This window comes from Fringilla coelebs (assembly GCF_963513975.1).
Source record: "Fringilla coelebs genome assembly, chromosome: 4".
In the NCBI taxonomy this organism is placed as follows: domain Eukaryota; kingdom Metazoa; phylum Chordata; class Aves; order Passeriformes; family Fringillidae; genus Fringilla; species Fringilla coelebs.
The window spans coordinates 67,010,388-67,029,321 of record NC_140032.1 but is presented as its reverse complement, the minus strand read 5'-3'; the positions used below and the strand labels follow the sequence as shown (position 1 = coordinate 67,029,321).

Here is an 18,934-nt window from a genome sequence, read left to right as displayed (position 1 = left end):
GGCCGCGGGGGCCCCGGCGGTAGCGGCGGCTGCTGAGCGGCGATGCGGCGCGGCGCCCCCGGCCGCCCCCCAGCCCCGGAGCGGCGGCGGGAGGAGCGGCGGCAGAGGCAGAGCCGGAGCGTCCCGTGAGCGCGGCGCCGGCCCCGCTCCCGTCCGCGTCCGGAGCGCAGCGTCCGCGGGTGCCGAGAGAGGCGGCGGGCAGGGCAGGGCAGCGGGAGCGGGGCGAGCGGCGGCGCCGGGACGCCCCCTCGGGGCGCTGCGCCCCCGGGTCGCCATGGGCCGCCCCCCCGCCGCCCGCGGGCCGCCGCCGCCGCTGCTGCTGTCGCTGCTGCTGCCGCTGCTGCCGCCGCTGGGGAGCGCCGCCGCCGCCGCGGAGCCGCGCCAGGTGTTCCGGGTGCTGGAGGAGCAGCCGCCCGGCACTTGGGTGGGCACCATCGCCACCCGGCCCGGCTTCACCTACCGCCTGAGCGAGCACCACGAGCTCTTCGCCATCAACGCCACCTCGGGCGCCCTGCACACCCGCGCCACCATCGACCGCGAGAGCCTGGCCAGCGACGTGGTGGACCTGGTGGTGCTCTCCAGCCAGCCCACCTACCCCAGCGAGGTGCGCGTCCTGGTGCTCGACCTCAACGACAACGCGCCTGTCTTCCCCGACCCCTCCATCGTGGTGACTTTCAAGGAGGACACGGGCAGCGGGCGCCAGCTCATCCTGGACACTGCCACTGACGCCGACAGCGGCACCAACGGCGTGGACCATGGCTCCTATCGGATTGTGGCCGGCAACGAGGAGGGTCGCTTCCGCCTCAACATCACCCTCAACCCCAGCGGTGAGGGCGCTTTCCTGCACCTGGTTTCCCGCGGAGGGCTGGACCGGGAGGCCACCGCCACCTACCAGCTGTTGGTGCAGGTGGAGGACAAGGGCGAGCCCCGTCGGCGAGGGTACCTCCAGGTCAACGTCACCGTCCAGGATATCAATGATAACCCCCCCATCTTCAGCCAGACGCTTTACCAGGCGCGAGTGCCTGAGGACGCGCCCGTCGGGGCCAGCGTTCTGCAGGTGACTGCGGCCGATGCCGACGAGGGCACCAACGCTGACATCCGCTACCGCCTGGAGGGAGGCGATGGCAGCGGTGCTGGGGACGGGGCTGGCAGCCTGCCCTTCGAGGTGGACCCCGAGAGCGGGGTGATCCGCATCCGCGAGCGCTTGGACTACGAGGTGCGGCAGCAGTACTCGCTGACGGTGCAGGCCATGGACCGCGGGGTGCCGGCGCTGAGCGGCCGGGCCGAGGCCCTCATCCGCCTGCTCGACGTCAACGACAACGAGCCCCGGGTGAAGTTCCGCTACTTCCCGGCCACCTCCCGGTTTGCCTCTGTGGATGAGAACGCGGCCCCCGGCACGGTGGTGGCCCTGCTGACGGTGAGCGATGCCGACTCTCCGGCGGCCAACGGGAACATCTCCGTGTCCATCCTGGCGGGAAACGAGCAGCGGCACTTTGAGGTGCACAGCAGTAAGGTACCCAACCTCAGCCTCATCAAGGTAGCGGCCGCGCTGGACCGGGAGCGCATCCCGGCCTATAACCTTACCGTGGCGGTGGCGGATAACTACGGGGCCCCGCCGCCGCCTCCGGGCTCCCCCACATCCGTCTTTTCCCCGGATGGAGCGGTGGCAGCTCCCGTGAGCCGCTCCTCGGTGGCCAGCCTGGTGATCTTTGTGAACGACATCAACGACCACCCGCCCGTGTTCGGGCAGTCGGTGTACAGGGTGAACATCAGCGAGGACGTGCCCCCGGGCAGCTACGTGCGGGGCCTCAGCGCCACGGACCGCGACTCGGGCCTCAACGCCAACCTCAAGTACAGCATCGTCTCGGGCAACGAGCTGGGCTGGTTCCGCATCAGCGAGCACAGCGGGCTGGTCACCACGGCCGTCCCCGAGGGTGGCGCTGCCGCGGGCACGTCCAGCTCCAGCAGGCTGGACCGGGAGACTGCTTCTCAGGTGGTGCTCAACATCAGTGCCCGTGACCAGGGGGTGCAGCCCAAATTCTCCTACGCGCAGCTGGTGGTGACCGTCCTGGATGTCAATGACAACAAGCCTCGCTTCGGTCAGCCCGAGGGTTACCAGGTGTCCTTGGCTGAAAACTCCCCATCAGGAACTGAGCTGCTTGTCCTGAGTGCCACTGATGGGGACCTGGGGGACAATGGGACTGTCCGTTTCTCCCTGCAGGAAGCCGAGCCGGCGCTGGCAGCAGTTGGCCCCTCCTCTGTGACCCCTCGCCAGATGTTTCGCCTGGACCCCGTTTCAGGCAAGCTCAGCACCATCTCACAGCTGGACCGGGAGGAGCAGTCTCACTTCTCCTTGCAGGTCTTGGCCACTGATTTGGGCTCTCCTCCCCTTTCTTCAGTAGCCCGAGTTAACGTGACCATCCTGGATGTGAATGACAATAGCCCCGTGTTTTACCCCATTCAGTATTTTGCCCACATCCAAGAGAACGAGCCCGCCGGAACCTACGTGACCACCGTGTCTGCCACGGACCCTGATCTGGGCCCCAATGGGACCGTCAAGTACAGCATCTCAGCTGGAGATACCTCCAGGTTTCAGGTCCATGGGCAGACAGGGGTCATCACAACAAAAATAGCCCTGGACAGGGAGGAGAAAACTGCTTACCAGTTGCAGATCGTGGCCACTGACGGTGGCCATCTTCAGTCGCAGAACCAAGCCATTGTCACCATCACTGTCTTGGACACACAGGACAACCCCCCTGTTTTCAGCCAGGGCACGTACAGTTTTGTTGTCTTTGAAAACGTTGCCCTGGGTTACCACGTGGGTACTGTTTTTGCTTCCACCATGGACCTCAACACCAACATCAGTTACCTCATTACCACGGGGGACCAGAGGGGCGTGTTTGCCATCAACAGGGTGACGGGGCAGATCACCACAGCCAGCATTATTGACAGGGAGGAGCAAGCATTTTACCAGCTGAAGGTGGTTGCTAGGGGTGGGGCGATAACTGGCGACGCTGTGGTCAATATAACCGTCAAAGACTTAAATGACAATTCCCCACACTTCGTTCAAGTGGTGGAAAGTGTAAACGTTGTTGAGAACTGGAAAGCTGGGCATACCATATTCCAGGCCAAAGCTCTTGATCCTGATGAAGGTGTTAATGGCGTGGTCCTTTACAGCCTTAAGCAAAACCCAAAGGGCTTGTTCTCAATCAATGAACAAACTGGTGCTATAAGCTTAACGGGGCCGCTCGACATAAATGCTGGGTCTTACCAGGTCGAAATCCTGGCCTCGGATATGGGGGTGCCTCAGCTGTCCTCCACCTTTATCCTGACTGTCTCCGTCCATGATGTAAATGATAACCCGCCTGTGTTTGACCAGCTTTCCTATGAAATTACTATTCTGGAGTCAGAGCCTGTGAATTCCAGGTTCTTTAAGGTACAGGCTTCTGACAAAGACTCGGGAGTGAACGGTGAAATAGCTTACAGTATAATTGAAGGAAATGCTGGGGATGCCTTTGGCATATTCCCAGATGGCCAGCTGTATATAAAAAGTGAACTGGACCGTGAGCTTCAGGAAAGATACATTTTACTGGTCGTTGCCTCTGATAGAGCAGTAGAACCACTCAATGCCACTGTGAACGTCACTGTGATTCTGGAGGACGTAAATGACAACAGGCCCCTGTTCAACAGTACCAACTATGTGTTTTATTTTGAGGAGGAGCAGAGAGGTGGGTCGTACGTGGGTAAAATAAACGCTGTAGATAAAGACTTTGGGCCGAATGGTGAGGTCAGGTATTCTTTTGAGCATATGCAGCCAGATTTTGAGCTGAACACAGTAACTGGGGAAATCAGAAGCACTCATCAGTTTGACAGAGAAGCTCTCATGAGACAGAGGGGAGCTGCAGTATTTAGCCTTACAGTAATAGCCACAGATCAGGGGTTGCCAAAGCCTCTGAAAGATCAGGCAACTGTACAGATCTACATGAAAGACATCAATGATAACGCCCCCAAGTTTTTGAAAGATCTTTACCAAGCTACTATATCAGAATTGGCAGCAAATCTGACACAGGTGCTGCGAGTTTCTGCCTCAGATGTTGACGAAGGGGTTAATGGGTTGATTCAGTACTCTGTAATCAAGGGAAATGAAGAAAATCAGTTTGTAATAGACAGCAGCACAGGCCAAGTGACCTTAGTAGGCAGACTAGATTATGAGGCTACTGCATCATATTCCCTTGTCATCCAAGCTGTAGACTCTGGAGCCGTTCCCCTGAGTTCAACTTGCATGTTGAGCATTGATGTATTGGATGAAAATGACAACAGCCCTTCCTTCCCTAAATCAACCCTCTTAGTGGATGTCTTAGAAAATATGAGGGTTGGTGAACTCGTGTCATCTGTCACTGCCACTGATTCTGATTCAGGTGACAACGCTGACCTCCACTACAGCATTACAGGGTCAAACAATCACGGGACCTTTAGCATCAGTCCCAACACCGGGAGTATTTTTCTTGCCAAGAAACTGGACTTTGAGACGCAATCTCTGTATAAGCTAAATATAACGGCGAAGGACCAAGGGAGGCCCCCGCGATCCTCTACCATGTCAGTGGTCATACACGTTCGGGATTTCAACGATAACCCCCCTCATTTTCCTCCGGGAGACATCTTTAAATCAATTGTTGAGAACGTTCCCGTGGGCAGCTCTGTCGTTTCCGTGACCGCTCACGATCCGGACGCGGATATTAACGGGCAGCTAACTTACGCCATCATCCAGCAGATGCCGAGGGGCAATCACTTCCGTATCGACGAGGTGAGAGGGACAATATTTACCAATGCTGAAATCGACCGGGAGTTTGCCAATCTCTTCGAGCTGACGGTCAAAGCCACCGATCAGGCCGTTCCCGTGGAGTCCAGGCGCTTTGCCCTCAAGAACGTGACCATCCTGGTGACGGACCAAAATGACAACGTGCCCGTGTTCGTGTCGCAGAACGCCCTGGCGGCCGACCCCTCGGTGGTGATCGGCTCAATCCTGACCACGATCATCGCCGCGGATCCCGACGAGGGTGCCAACGGGGAGGTGGAGTACGAGATCGTCAACGGAGACACCGAAACCTTCATCGTGGACCGCTACAGCGGAGATCTAAGAGTCGCCTCAGCGCTGGTGCCTTCTCAGCTCATCTACAATCTCATCGTTTCTGCCACCGACCTGGGCCCTGAAAGGAGAAGATCCACCACCGAGATGACTATAATTCTGCAGGGGGTTGACGGACCCGTTTTCACTCAGCCAAAATACATCACCATCCTGAAGGAGGGCGAGCCCATTGGGACGAACGTGATCTCCCTGGAAGCGGCGAGCCCGCGGGGCTCCGAGGCGCAGGTGGAATATTACATCGTGTCCGTGCGCTGCGAGGACAGGAGCCTCGGGCGCCTCTTCACCATCGGGCGCCACACCGGCGTCATCCAGACCGCTGCCATCCTGGACAGGGAGCAAGGAGCACGGCTCTACCTGGTGGATGTTTATGCCATTGAGAAGTCGTCTGTTTTGCCCCGCACGCAGCGAGCAGAGGTAAAGGTTTATTCAGTAATTATTTGTCTTTTCACTCCTGTGTAATTCCAGGATTATGGTGGGTTCTTCACTGAAGTTGTGGTGTCAGTGTTGGACGTGAGCATTCAAGCATTCACTCTGAACAGCTCATGTCATGGAAGTTCTTGCCATCCCTGCCTGGCTAAGTCCTTCAGATGATAGGTCTCCTCACACTCCTCCAATTTTGGCTGCTTTTCTACCTAACTCACTGATGAGTATGAAAATGCTTTTGTGTCTTTTCCGGGATGTGACAGGTGGTAAATACGTAACGTTTTAGTTGGAAACTTCCCTTATCGCAAAGCCATTTGCCTTGACTGAAGGGTCTTTAAAGGTTTTCTGCCTGACTAACTTGAAAAGCAATGGGTGGAAATCAGGTTTGGAATGTCATCTGTGAAGTACAAGTGTTTTATTTGCTGTGTTTTCAGTCACAGAGCTAATCATTCACACTGCTCCTGCTGTCTTCTGTGTTAATATTGAGAAACCAGGTGTGAAAAGGAGTCTTGTGTTTGCTTTAAGTTGCAGCATCTCCTGGAGCTGCCTGCTGCACTTCACCACGGCCTTTGACTTGACATTCCTTTAAATTTGGGGCTGGCACTGCTGAGTGGGCCAGCCAGGAGAGGATGGTGGTAGTGTGTGGTGGTTTAACCATTTCCCTCTCAGTGCTTCACAGCCCTACAAATCCCCCAGCCATACCTCCTCCTGGGAATTAAGTGTTGGTTTTGATACTGTGGTGGTTTGGAGGTTTGGGGTTTTTTTTTGTTTGATCTTAGCAAAAGTGGTATTTCCAATTCTTACTTGACAGCTGTGGGTTTTTTTTCTCTTCATAGCTGCTTTTGTTGTTTCTTCTGCAGGTTAAGTATGATCTGTGTGAGATGTTGCTCTCCTATACTGTCAGGGACAGATCCTCTCTGAAGGGATTGTCAGGGATTTTGAGCACTGTTCCATCTCAAAGATGTGATCCCATCCTGCTGTGTGTGCAGTGTGCTGCTGATGGTCATATTTTGACCAACAGTAGAGTATTGGAAAAAGATCTGTTTTGGCAGTGCTGCTGGTTTAAGTAATTCATGTTATTTTAATGAGAATATTCCTGTTGTGTAGGGCTTCATACCCCTGCAATTTGTAAAAGATAGACCTTTATAATTTTTTCCTTACTATTGTGTTATATTTTGTCTTGGTGGACTGTTGTTTTGAGGGTCAGGCCTTTGCCATTGGGCATGTGGATCACGACCCTTCAGCTCTGAGTTTGAGCAAAGAGTTTCTTGGCTGGGGAAGGACTCATAGGAGACGCAACCCTATGGCTGCAGTATTCTTACATATTGTAAAAGCATTTAACATGAGTATTTGCTGAGCAGGGAAGAGAGCAACCATTGAAACTTCAAACAACTTTTACATTGTTGAATGCAAACCACTTCTGAAATCACAAGCAAATGTTTTATTCTGTAAAGAACCCTGAGAGGCATAATTGGAAGTTAGAATTTCCTATTACTGGTTGTATCTTTATAGCCCCTAAAATGTGCCTTCTCCCAAATGTAATTAGCTCACTGTGCTTCTTTATAAATGTATTATAAATTATAATCAGCTTTCAACTTTCAAAAACATAACCATATGCAGTCTTGCCCTTAACTGATGGAATTTCTCCGGAAGGCTTTTGCTGTCCAGCACAAGAACTGCTACAGGGACATTCTGTGTGCAAGCTCACTGTCAGTGGGTGCTGAATAAGCAGCTTTTTTTCACATATTTATATATATTTTCTGTTTGATTTTGTTTGTTGGTTTTGGTTTGGATTTATTTTTTTGTTTTGTTTTGTGGAGACGGAATATGAATATTGTGTATTTTCTTTCTTCTCTTATGAAGAGTGTTGGGTTTTGTGTCTCAGTATGGTTAAAGAAAAGGGAAAACCAGTAACAGGATAGTCTTAGCAATGTCTACATGATTATTCTTCATTGCCTGCTATGCTCTCTGCCCTGATGCCAGAAATCATCTTAATTGCAGTGTGGCATGTGAGCGAACCACTGAGCATGGGGATCTGCCCGGTGCTAGACGTGCAGTCTGAGATTGGCAAGGAGAGCAGCGGGAGAAAGGAAGTTAAGAGATCTTTTGTCTAATACAGACTGCAGCAGTGGGTTTGGGTGACAGATACCTGGTGTGAAATAGAGATATTTACACTTTTGAAACAGTCACTCAGCTCTGTCTGGCCAGCAGGCAGTATAAAAGAAGAGCAGGCTTGCGTGAAACCACTTGCCCGAGAAGTGAATTAATCCCTGTCCTTGGGAAGTGGTGTGATTTCCCCCCCTTAAATTCTCTCACTCATTTATTTACCTTCTAAACTAATATCAAATCTATGGAAAAGATCCACCTAGTGCCCTAACTGAAGAAGAAAGTTTCTTTTCAGTATTTCTCATCCATCCCTTGGAGGTGCTTTGTGAACAGAGTGTCCAAGGGCAGAACTTTGCAGTGGCAGGACTGTGGGGAATCCTTACTGAACCCAGAGCAGCTGACATGCCTTGAAACCGAAGGGTTCTGTTATTTTCAGTAAAGTAACAAGGAAATTTTAGGAAACAAAAATGTTTGTTTACAATTTGTGGTTTATTTTTTCATCGCTAGCTTTTTATCTTGTGTATGTTTCCATGTTTGTTGTTACTATATGGAAAGAAAAGTGGTGGTGGTGGTGGGGTGTGTGTCAGGAAAATGCAAGTAGTGAGGTAAGGCTTTCTTCAGATACCAAATATTTGAGATGCTAAAGGAAACTCAAGTGCTTCTTCCAGTGTATTTTACAGCTAGATGGTGTAATTTTGGATGGTAGTTATTGGATCTGAATGCTTGTTTTTTAATTTTATTTTGGATTTTTATCCTATTTATAATCTACAGAATGTGTTTGGTGATCAGTTTCAGCTTTTCCCCCTGTTGTATTAATCATTAGGTTAATACAATCATTGCTGTTGATCTCATGTAAAAATGAGTTATGTAGGTGTCCTAGAAGGGTCCCTTCAGTTTGCCATTCTGTACCTTTTTTAATGTTTCTGCTGGGGAAAAAAAACCCTCAGCAACTGCTAAACTCCTTTCTCTTAGCTTTCCAACATAAATCCTCTTTTAACCTTTTGGGCAGGGATGAGGGTGTTCACCACCATGATTTTCTATTTAATATAGAGTGGCTAATGCCTGCTGGAATCACTTGCACACCTGATGGCTCCCCTCAGCCCTGCCTCCCCAGACAAGGACTGCATGCTGTGGGAGATTTTGGGTGGCCCTGTGTTGTACCCTGCTTTGTGTCTGGCAGCAATACCTCAATAAAAAACAATACCTCATCTTCTGTGCTGTGGAACTAGGGATTAAGAGGAATTAGTCAGGATCTCCAGTTGGTGTGTTTAACCCTTCAGTGGGTGGCTTCCTTGAAGGCAGTGGTGGCCCTGTGTATATAATTTATAGTGATTTATGGATCATCTGTGCCAGTTCAGAGGGGGTAACACTTTGAGAGGTGAACTCCTCAACAGCTTTCATGTACTTTAAATAGGTTCATGGCTCCCAAGGAAGGGAGGGGAAGGGTGCAAAAGAGGAAAGTGTATAAACTTCAACTGAAAGATTTTGTGGTGGTATTGACTTGAAAATGGAAATACATGGAGGGGCAGATCAGTGGTCCTGTTGATGATTTTTACCTGGGAATGTTAACATCCTCTCAGAAGAGGGGGATTGTCTTCATTTGCAGGCAGGGTGAAATGAGACTCTGGGTTTTATTTTTGTAGCTTCATCTTGTGAGTGCTTCACGATTGCTGTAGGCACACAGCTTGTGGTGATTGGGGTGGGGCTGTGCCTGAGCCCCATCCCCAATGAGCTGCAAGTGTGAGCAGCAGGTGAGCAGCACTGACAGCAGTGAGCCATGGAGTGCCCAGGGCACTGACCAACCACCAAAGGGAGCAGAGGGCACACAGGTGCAGGGCATCAGCGTGAAGGGGGTACAAGGTTGGGATAAGGACAAGAAGGGCAGATGCCTGCAGCCTTCTGAAGTGGTGTGGTGTCACTCTGTGTGGGCTGAAGCTTTCTGGAATATATGGTGACACTCTGTGTGTCGTGGCTGTCTCAGCTGTGACTCATTGACACTGTTGGGAATCTTGGACTTCCAAGCTGGGGAAGTGCTTCTGAATCGGGTAAGATGTAGGGATTTCAGATAATGCTTGGTAAAGATCTTGAGGTTAATGAAGGAAGGCAGAGTGAGTGGCCCTGGTCCCCTGGAAAGGCAGTCACAGGAGGGTTTGCCTTGACTCAGCAGGGACTGCAGCCATTGCCATAAGCCTGGGATTGCTTGGTGTAAATAGCTGCTGTGGAGAGTTTTGTCTCAGCCTGGGCTGTGTCCTGTGGCTGAGCTAGCTCTCTGACCCTCCTGCATCCCTTGTGCTGGGTTCTGCTGCAGGGCTGTGGTGTCCCTCACCATCCTACTGAGAGAGGGAGAGGGGTGGCCTGGTAGCTCCAGACACTGAAGGTGCTGTGCTGCTTCTCCAGCCAAGCTGGCTAATGCAAGGCTTTAAATTTAGTAAGGGAATTAGAAACCCACTTCAGAGAAGTCTTATCTGGCATGTCTCATATTTACCAGCACAAATGAGAACAATGGGGTTCTCCTTGTATTCATGCTATTTATAAATTAGTTCGTTCTTTAATGATATATGGCACATCAATTGTTGCCTGAAAAAGGAAACTGCTTATGAAATGTTGGAGTAAACAATGAAAATCTGCTGCCTTGTCCCAGCTCCAAAGACACTTTTTTTTTTTTCTTCCTAAAACTGATATTGCTGGTTCTAAGAAATGTGTAATTATTTAAGTTACTGCTGTCATTTGCATGATCTGAAAAAGGATCTCTAAGCTGTCCTTGAACTAGAGTGGGAGATGAATGTTCCTTATGTGGAAAACTATTCAAAACCAATTAGTGTGTTTTGGTTCAAAGTTGGCCCTTTTTTCATCCTCTCTAATTTCTTTAATGAATCTGCCTCGCTACATGTTCTTAATATCTAGAATTTCTCATTTCTTTGCTATTTTAGCAGCCTTTGGGCATTTTTGCATGTGAGGTCACCTAATAATTTTTATGTTAAAAATCACTAGACTTCTAAAAACAACATTCTTTATTACGGAAAATATTATTTTTCATGCGTCTCTAGTGCAAACACTAGAAATAATAGCCAAAAAAACAGGGCAAAACGTTCATGTGCTTATTTTTGCTAAGTGTTAAATTCTTCATACAAATCTCCAAATGGTTCTGGGGTCCTAGAGATGTTAATAAGCGAGTCCTTTTCCATGTAAGATGATATCCCCAGGGCTGAGGGGGTGCAGTGTTCTTTCCATGTGCTAGGTGAAGCAAGGAGTGGCTGCCCATTTGCTCCAGGAGTTGGTCACCAAAGCCTGTTTTGCCCTCTTGGTGTGCCCAGCTCTCACTCTGACTGTGTTGGTGGTGTCTGAGACCTTTGCTGTTGTTCTTGTCCTGTTCCTTGTGCAGTTTCTCTGCACCTCACCAAAGGATGCTGGTTCCCTTTTGACTGGCAGAAGTTTCCATCTTCTGAGTCTTTCCCAGTTTGAATTGCCACTTCCCACCCCTCCAGGAGCAAGGTGTCCATTTAATTTCTATCCAAGCAAGCCCTTGGCATGACACAGTTCTGCTGGCACAGTTTGTTTTAGCTGTGTCTAGACTAGGGAGCAGCACTGCTGTTACCCCAGTTTGGTTTCTTACTCTGTGCAAGACCTTGTGTGGAGACAAGCCCCAGCACACTCATGTCCCAGTTTAAAAAAGGAATTGATGGGGACTAAAATTGAAGTGAAAAAAAGAGTTTTGCTCACGTGTTCCCCAAGTCTGGAAAAGCAATGCTAGATCAGAATGGTGCATCGGTGCCATACTGATTTGTTTCAGTGAATTTATAGCCTGGCTGGGCTTTGCCAAGAATAATAGCAGATACGTTAGAGAAACTGTGTCTTTGTTTTACTGCAAAGTTTCTCTCTACTCTAATAAATCTTATTTTTAATTAGACCCTCAGTCTAGACTGTCAGGCAGGTTTGTTTTTACAGTGCTCTATTTTTGTTTACTTCCTCGCAGGGAAAACATTCCAAAAGGACAGTAGAACAGATGGAAACTGATAGCCATGATCACACTGTAAAAATACATCGAGCTGCATTAGTTAATGCAAAAGAATTTCAAAGGGCCTGTTATGAAGTGGTAATTTATGTGCCAACAGCTATGCAGAAAGTAATGGAAACAAGAGTTTGCCTCAGCATTTCGTGTCTGGAGCCATCACACATGCATGCTGATGGTAGGTAGGCTGTGGCTTGTGTTGACACAGCCTTCATAAGTGACCTTGATCTTAAATAAAGGTGCAAGGGTTCTGATGCACTTAATGCAGCCATCCAGAGCTACAGACAGAAAGGCATTCAGCAGCTCTGAGCTCAGGCAGGTGGAAGGAGCTTCGGGGGCTCCTTTTGGAGAAGAGCATCTTAGCTCTTTTACCTTCTTCTCCTCTTCCCTCTGTCCCAAAGGTGGCATCATCCCAAGTCTGGGTTCCCTGCAGTGTCCATGTGAGGATAATATCACTGCTAAGAGCCCTGGGAAGCTGATTTGGGTTCTCTAATGGAGCTGAAAGATGAAGACAGGGTTTTTCTCACAGATGTTTAAGTGAAATGAATGGGAATAGGTTTGTGATGTGCCATCTATTGAGCCTTGCAAATAGTCCTTCTCCAGCTCTCTCGTGGACCCTGTAGGTGCTCTGAAGTTTCCCTGGGTTCTTCTCCAGGCTGAACAACCCCAGCTGTGTCAGTCTGTCCTGACAGAAGAGGTGCTCCAGCCCTCGTGTCATCTCCTTCTTATGAAATTGTTTATGAATGGCACTGATAAAGCTGATGAGCTGGAGCCTTTGTGCTTTACAAGTTACTTCTGACTCCTTTCCAGGCCCTTAGTTGGATCTCTCTTTTATGGGGCATCTAAGAGTGCAGAGCGTGACTGTCTCTGCTGCTGATGGGAACCAAGAGGGGATTTATGAGCTGGGTTAGGACAGCAGCTGCTCTTGGAGGCCTCCATCACCAGATGGAGCCTCACAGCCCGTTCCTGTGCCTCTCCTGGAGAGCAGAGCTGGAGCAGCAGCCCCCATGTGCCTGTCCTGCCTTTGGGAGCAGGCTGTGCCATCCTGCCAGGGGCTTGCTGCCAAGTGCCACTGCGGAGCTGCTCTGGACTGGGTCGTAACTCTGCTCTGATGCTGCTGCTGATGCTAGCTTATCATCCTCTGCTGAAGCAAAAATTAACAAAAGACAACTTTCAACCCAATGAGTTATGCTAATGAGTGCTTGTTTTGTTTATAAAATCGTTGTAAGTTTTTTCCTCAAGGATTTCTTTGGGCATAGTTTGCTTGAATTTCAATGCTTTTGAAGCCTTTTCAAGATGGTTTTTTTTTTTTTCTGTCTAAAATATAAATGAGAAAAACTTTAATTTAAGGTTTTAAACAAGTGCTTTGTACCTAGTCCTCCTCTTTGGGTTTTAAGGCAAGCTTTTTTTTTGTTCCCTGCAGTAGAATCCAGGAGAAGACTATTGGTTCTACGAACATGTATATGATATTTCACCTACCCAGATGTGTAGTCCTCTTCCTAGGCTATGAATAAAATTTATATCCTACTTGTACCAAAGTAATTTAAGTAGCATCCAGCACTGAATTACACAGAGCCATGCTAGTTGGCTTTCAAAACAAGAATTTAATCTGCAGCATCCTGAAGCATTTGGGGAGAGAAAAAAAAATATCCAAGTTCCCATCCCAGGGCACATATGTATATTAGGACAGAAAAACCACTTGTGTGTTTGCCATGGGCACTGTGCATGGGGAAATAAGTGATTCTGTTTCCCTCCGAGTGTGCTAGGAGATAAATTGTTCCTTGGAGAGAGCTGAGCTGAGTGCTTTTCATGTCAACTCCTTTCTGGATCATTTTTGATCAATTAAGAGAATTCTCCTGAAATAGTTCAGAGGAATAAATAAGATGCCAGAGCTGTGCTGCACATCTGTAGTATTTGTGTTTAAAGCTTGAATTTTCCATTGGGGTTTTCTTCTATAATCTTATCCTTCAGGGTTCCTGGTGTTTTCCCTGTTTTCATTCTTTTTTTCTTTTCAATACAACATTTCTTTTTAATCTATCAAAGTGTCATGCTTCCTGAAATATTGAAGACATGTTGCTATTACAGGGCTGTTTAGAAACAGAAGGCCAACTCAGTAGTTGATTGTACTCTTAATCTTTTGAGATCTGCATTTCTGAGTGTATTTAAATGACTTTTTTTTTTCCTGAGCATGATTCTAGTCCCTTTGAAAGTTGCCTTCTAAATGCTTTTATGCCTGCTTGCTTTGAGGAAAGAATTTGAGATTTCAGTGAACACATTAATGAAAATCCAGATTTTTAACCCCAGTAGGGTCATGTCAGATTGTCTGGAAACTAATTTATGGCAGTGGTGATTTTCTTACCACTGTGTTCTTTCTTTAGCAGTGCTCTTAGCTCCTGCATTTTAAACTTTTGAGGAATTAGCCTGTTTTATTTTTTTTTAACCTATACATTTCTAAACTCCAGATAATTCCTGAAAGTAGTGTGGGTTTTTTGGCACCTCTTTCTTTTTTGGGCCGAGCAACCAAGTGAAGTTGCAGTTCCTCAAAACAAGGTTGTGTGTTTGTGTTGAGATTGTAATTAATTAAACATATGCACCAATACCTTGTTATTTCAAGTCCTGGAATTAAAAAAAAAAACCCAGAACATTGCCTGACCTGCTCCAGCAGAGAGGGGAGGAAGAGGGAGGGGACTTTTGCTTGCAGGGCAGGATGATATGGGGTAGGAGCAAGCTGCATACATGCCTGCCAAAATGCTTGGATCAGACTAAAGGAACACAGATGGCTGAGGCTGATAAAGGTGTCTCTTATTGTGTTGGTTTGTTTTTTTGGGTGTTTTTTTTTTCTTCTTTCTCCTCAGCACTGTTTTGAGTTTGTGTGTGAGGGACGGGTAAGAGGGGAGGAAGACAACTGCATTGTATGATGTGTTTATTTTGCTACATTTTACAGCCTAGGAAAGGAGTTGTGTAAATTCAATACTCCTCAGTAGGACGCCAGAGGCTGGAGCTAAGCCCTCCTTTTTGGTTTCTGTAATAAATGAACAATAATGGATCTTCAGGGATTTATGTCATGCTGTCCAACCTTCAGTTCTTATCTGCTAATAGAAAAATCTCCATCCAGTGCCTAAAGTAGCTCCTAAAAATTGGACTTGGAAGCACGTGGCTGCCTCTGCTCATAACCCCCTCTCCTCTTACGTGGCCCCTTCGTGTCTCCTGGACCCCCAGGTGATTTAGCACTGTGATTATTTATTTACTGCCATGCTTTATGATATCTGTGTGTAAGCATTAGGTGCATGTGTGTATGTACAGATGGCACCCATGCACAAATAAATGTCTGACCTCCAAGAAGGTGGTGCCCAGCTCTGCCTGGTGCGGAGCCAGGCCACCGCAGGACAGGAATGTGTTAAGGAATAGCAAGTGCCACAAACTTCAAATCTGGGCAAAACCCAGTTCTTCTTAGCATTTGTTATTTATTGTTCTAGAAATTAACTGGTCACTGCTATCTGGAAGTGTTATGCCTGAACTTTCAAGCTGCTTGCAGAAATAAATCACTGCCACTGGCCGTGGTGGCTGTTCCAAGTCTGTCAGAGCTGTTCCACCCATGAGCAACACCATCCATCAGGGCAAGGCTGAGGAGAAGGGAGTAGAAGCAAGGTCTTTTTTCCCTCCATGTGTTTAAAGCAAAATCTTTAGAGAGGCAATTCCTTTAGAGGGCTCTAAGATTCTTGTGAATGATGGTGGTAGTGTAGCTGGAAATCTGCAACCTGTTCTTCCCAGTGAGCACGGAAGAAAAATGCTACATGAGACTTCACACTAGGGCAAATAAATTTTATTTTGGATATATTGTTTTTCAATTTGCAGTCATTAAGTTGAAATATCACAGGTTTTTTTCATAGAAACCAAGATATTAAAAACCTAATTGCAAAGTAATTAATGTAACTAAGCTTCATCCATATCAGGGCTACTTTGGTCTGTTGTCTTCTGGATGCTCTTTTTGTCCTTCCTTGATCATCCCACATATGTCTGTTTTAAAAGCACCCATGGAAATACAGTTTACAACAGTAAAGCTGCTCAAAACTGATAGAGGGAGACAATCTTTCCTTCTAAGATTTAGTGCCATGAAAATGAACGTGCTTTTCTGATGCCATGAGGTCTCACATGTGCAAAGAGTCTCTTCTAAAAATATACCCTAATATTATGATTATTAATTGTGGCTACCACTATACAAATAGAAAAATACATGCAGTCCCACTAGATTCCTTTTTCTTTAAAAAAAAAAAAGCCCCTTTGTGTGAGTAAGAAAATGCTACTTTTTTTTTTCCTGTGAAAATATAACATTGTTATTACAGCTTTGGCTCTCTAATGGATGTATGAGCATGAGAAGCTGGAGTATATGAAAGTAATTTTTACTAAACAGTGGACTGGCTTTCCTTTGAGTTATGCTAATTTTCCTTCTCTATAACTCTTTTATTTAGTTAAATTGCTCTTAATTTCCATTGGTATAACCAAGCAGAAAATAAGGCCGAGTACATGAGAAGGACCTGCTATTTGTGGAAATTAAAATCTGTATTGAAAGTGACATGGGGTAAACACTAAACATCTAGCAAAAAGCTTGGCCCTTGCCAAGGCAGTAAGGAAATCAAGACATTCTGCAGTCTCTAGTTAGGCACTTGACATGGCTGGAACTCTGTAGAAAGCAATAGAAGGCAATGGTGTTAGCACAGTACTACAGGGAAGAGAACTGGGGATAAACTTTGCTGTGAAGTGGGCTGCGTGATGGGGAACAGTTTTGTGGGAGCCTGGGTCAAGAAGCCAAACTCCAGAATGCAATTTGAAAACAAACACACTGCTCCCTTCTCATATAATTAAAAATAATTGAGTATTAATTTAGAGGCTTTCTGTTGTGGCGTGGTTTTAAAAAGACAAAAATTGGCTGTTTTGTCTGACTTACGTAGGTACTTGTTGTCCACAGAGGGACCTGTGTGCCTTGCATAAAGTAAACCAACTACATTTGGGATTTGGCTAAATTTCAGTAGTGGATCCCATAGTAGATGCAGGTTTCTGTTTACACTGGGAATAGCAACCAGGAAATCCTTCTGGAATGCTTGAGAATGGGTTGGTGGTGACAGGTCTCCTTTCTGAGGCTCTAACTTCACCTGCAGATGGAAGGGCATGAAATAGACTGTGTGAAATTCAGTGGTTCATAGCTACTTCATCATGTTTAGGTAGCAATCTCCTGATAAGAAATTCAATTTGCTAATAGTTCTTAAAACTTTCATTTCAGAAAGCTGTATTGGAATGAAAGAATTGTTCTTAGTGGGCTGAAATATACCTTTCACCACCACTCCAAAATCAATTTTAATATGATTACAGCAAGTATCCGTGTGTGTATTTCTTCAGCTGTGTGTGTATTTCTTCATTTGAAAACCAGAAGGCTGGTGTTTAGAATGAAGGATTCTGAAACAGAAACAGTGCATTAAATTTCCTTTGCAACTTCCAGAGACACTGATTAATTGGGACAGTCAGCATGGCTTGCTTTTAGAAAGAAAAAGCTTAATGATTAACTAAATTCTTTTTCTGTCCCCCCACTGAGCATATAAAACGGTTATAAAAGAATGTAGAAGAGGCACAGTTGGAGTTGTTGTTGTTGTGCACAATAAAAACACAGGCAAATATTTCACAATATACTAAATGTAGCCAGAAACATCAATTTCCATGTGATAGCCATCAAGATCTTAATATAATCATGTGTGCTCCAGGTCATTTGATGGTTTTGGGGGAGAAAAGCTGTCACACTCTGTGGATTTTAGGTTAAGTAACACCTACATTAAACGATTTAGCAACACTTCTTTTTGTGTTTTGCTCTGCTGGAATTACAAACCAGGGATTTGATAAATTTTTACCAATTCTAAGCCAAATGACATTGCTCTAGCCTGACATTTCAAAGTGCTTGGTGAAAAGTAACAAGGCTTGAGATGTGCCCTTGCCAACATGAGATTCCTCTTCCTCTCCTTCCTCTTCCTCTCCTTCCTCTTCTCTCCCCCCAGTCCTGTGTAGGAAAATAGTAGGATATAGCTGTGTGATTCATCAGCTTTACAAGTGCAAGAGTTTATGTAATGTAGTGGCAGCCTTGAATCCATTTAACAGATGTTGTGTATAGATTTAGGTGAAAGTTACACCAGGCTTTAATTTATATGTTTTGAAAGATATATCCTTTGTTGAACTACTTTATAAATATGCCATTGGAGGCTTACACAGTCAATGCCCATCAGCAGCTCAGTGTTCTCATCTAATAAGTCCCCTAAAAGTCATTTTCCCTCTAAGATGTTAAGCTCAGCCAGTGGTAATTTTCCAATTGGCTGCTTAAGCATTTGAAATTCCATTTTATCACAACAGAGGATGGCACTAGGTCTGTTAGGGTGGGTGAAAATCTCCTCAGAAAGATTTACAGCTTCAATCCGAGCCTAACATATACTTCTGAGGGATTGTTTGTGTTACAGGCTGATAGGTTTTGTCTGGCTCCCCTGGATTTTGAAAACACTGGTGGGACGGTGACACGCTGATGGGATGGTCTGGTGGTCCCTTGTCTTGAGGATTTACTGTCTTCTGAGGAATGTAAATTCTGCTCCAGGCTGGTTTGCATTAGTTTTTAATGATGACAGTGGCTCTGTTTTCTGAAAATGGGATACTCTGGACATTGGTATAAAGCATTCAACAGGTTTGGAGCATCTGGACAGTCTCCTGGGATTTGGTTCCTTTCTTGGGTGGCTGTTTTGGGGTGGGAAGGGATTCCTCTGTAAGGCTGGACCTTGCCCTCAATGGGAAGGGCCACCATACTGTGTATATATCCTTGACATGACTGGAGCCACAGAATAACCCATTTTCTTTAGGGCTTTCTCTATACTGAGCCTTCATCTGTTCTGTTCTCTGTCCTTATATCTTTCTTCACAGTTGCACTTAACATTTCTCTTTAATCAAGCCAAAACTCGTGCTTCTAATTTTTGACATCATAACTTCTGTTAGCAGCTGTTCTTTTGAAGCCAGAAATGCTGCAGTGGTTGGGTTTTACCTGTGCCTTGCAACAAAGCTGCCAAAAAGTAAGAAAGTTATCTAAAGATTTAGTGGTGCAACAGCTCTCTCATCCTGGGAGGATAATGGATTCCAGGAATGAGTGGCATGAAGGAATGTAGCTGCATCCCAGGGCTCCAGGACAAATCAGGGCTGTCCACAGCCCCAGTGGTTGTTGAGGATGAGCA

The 18,934-nt window shown here is 46.8% G+C and overlaps 1 protein-coding gene across 1 annotated transcript in view; it reads left to right on the top strand.

Annotated features, from left to right (window-relative positions):
- Window positions 1-274: 274 nt before the first annotated feature.
- The window catches only part of FAT4 (FAT atypical cadherin 4), a gene marked incomplete at both ends in the record, with an annotated part of 119,576 nt that continues 100,916 nt past the window's right edge, over window positions 275-18,934 (top strand). Inside the window, one exon of the mRNA XM_084204240.1 lies at window positions 275-5,560. Coding sequence (XP_084060366.1) covers window positions 275-5,560 — 5,286 coding nt within the window. The remainder of the gene's footprint in view (window positions 5,561-18,934) is intronic.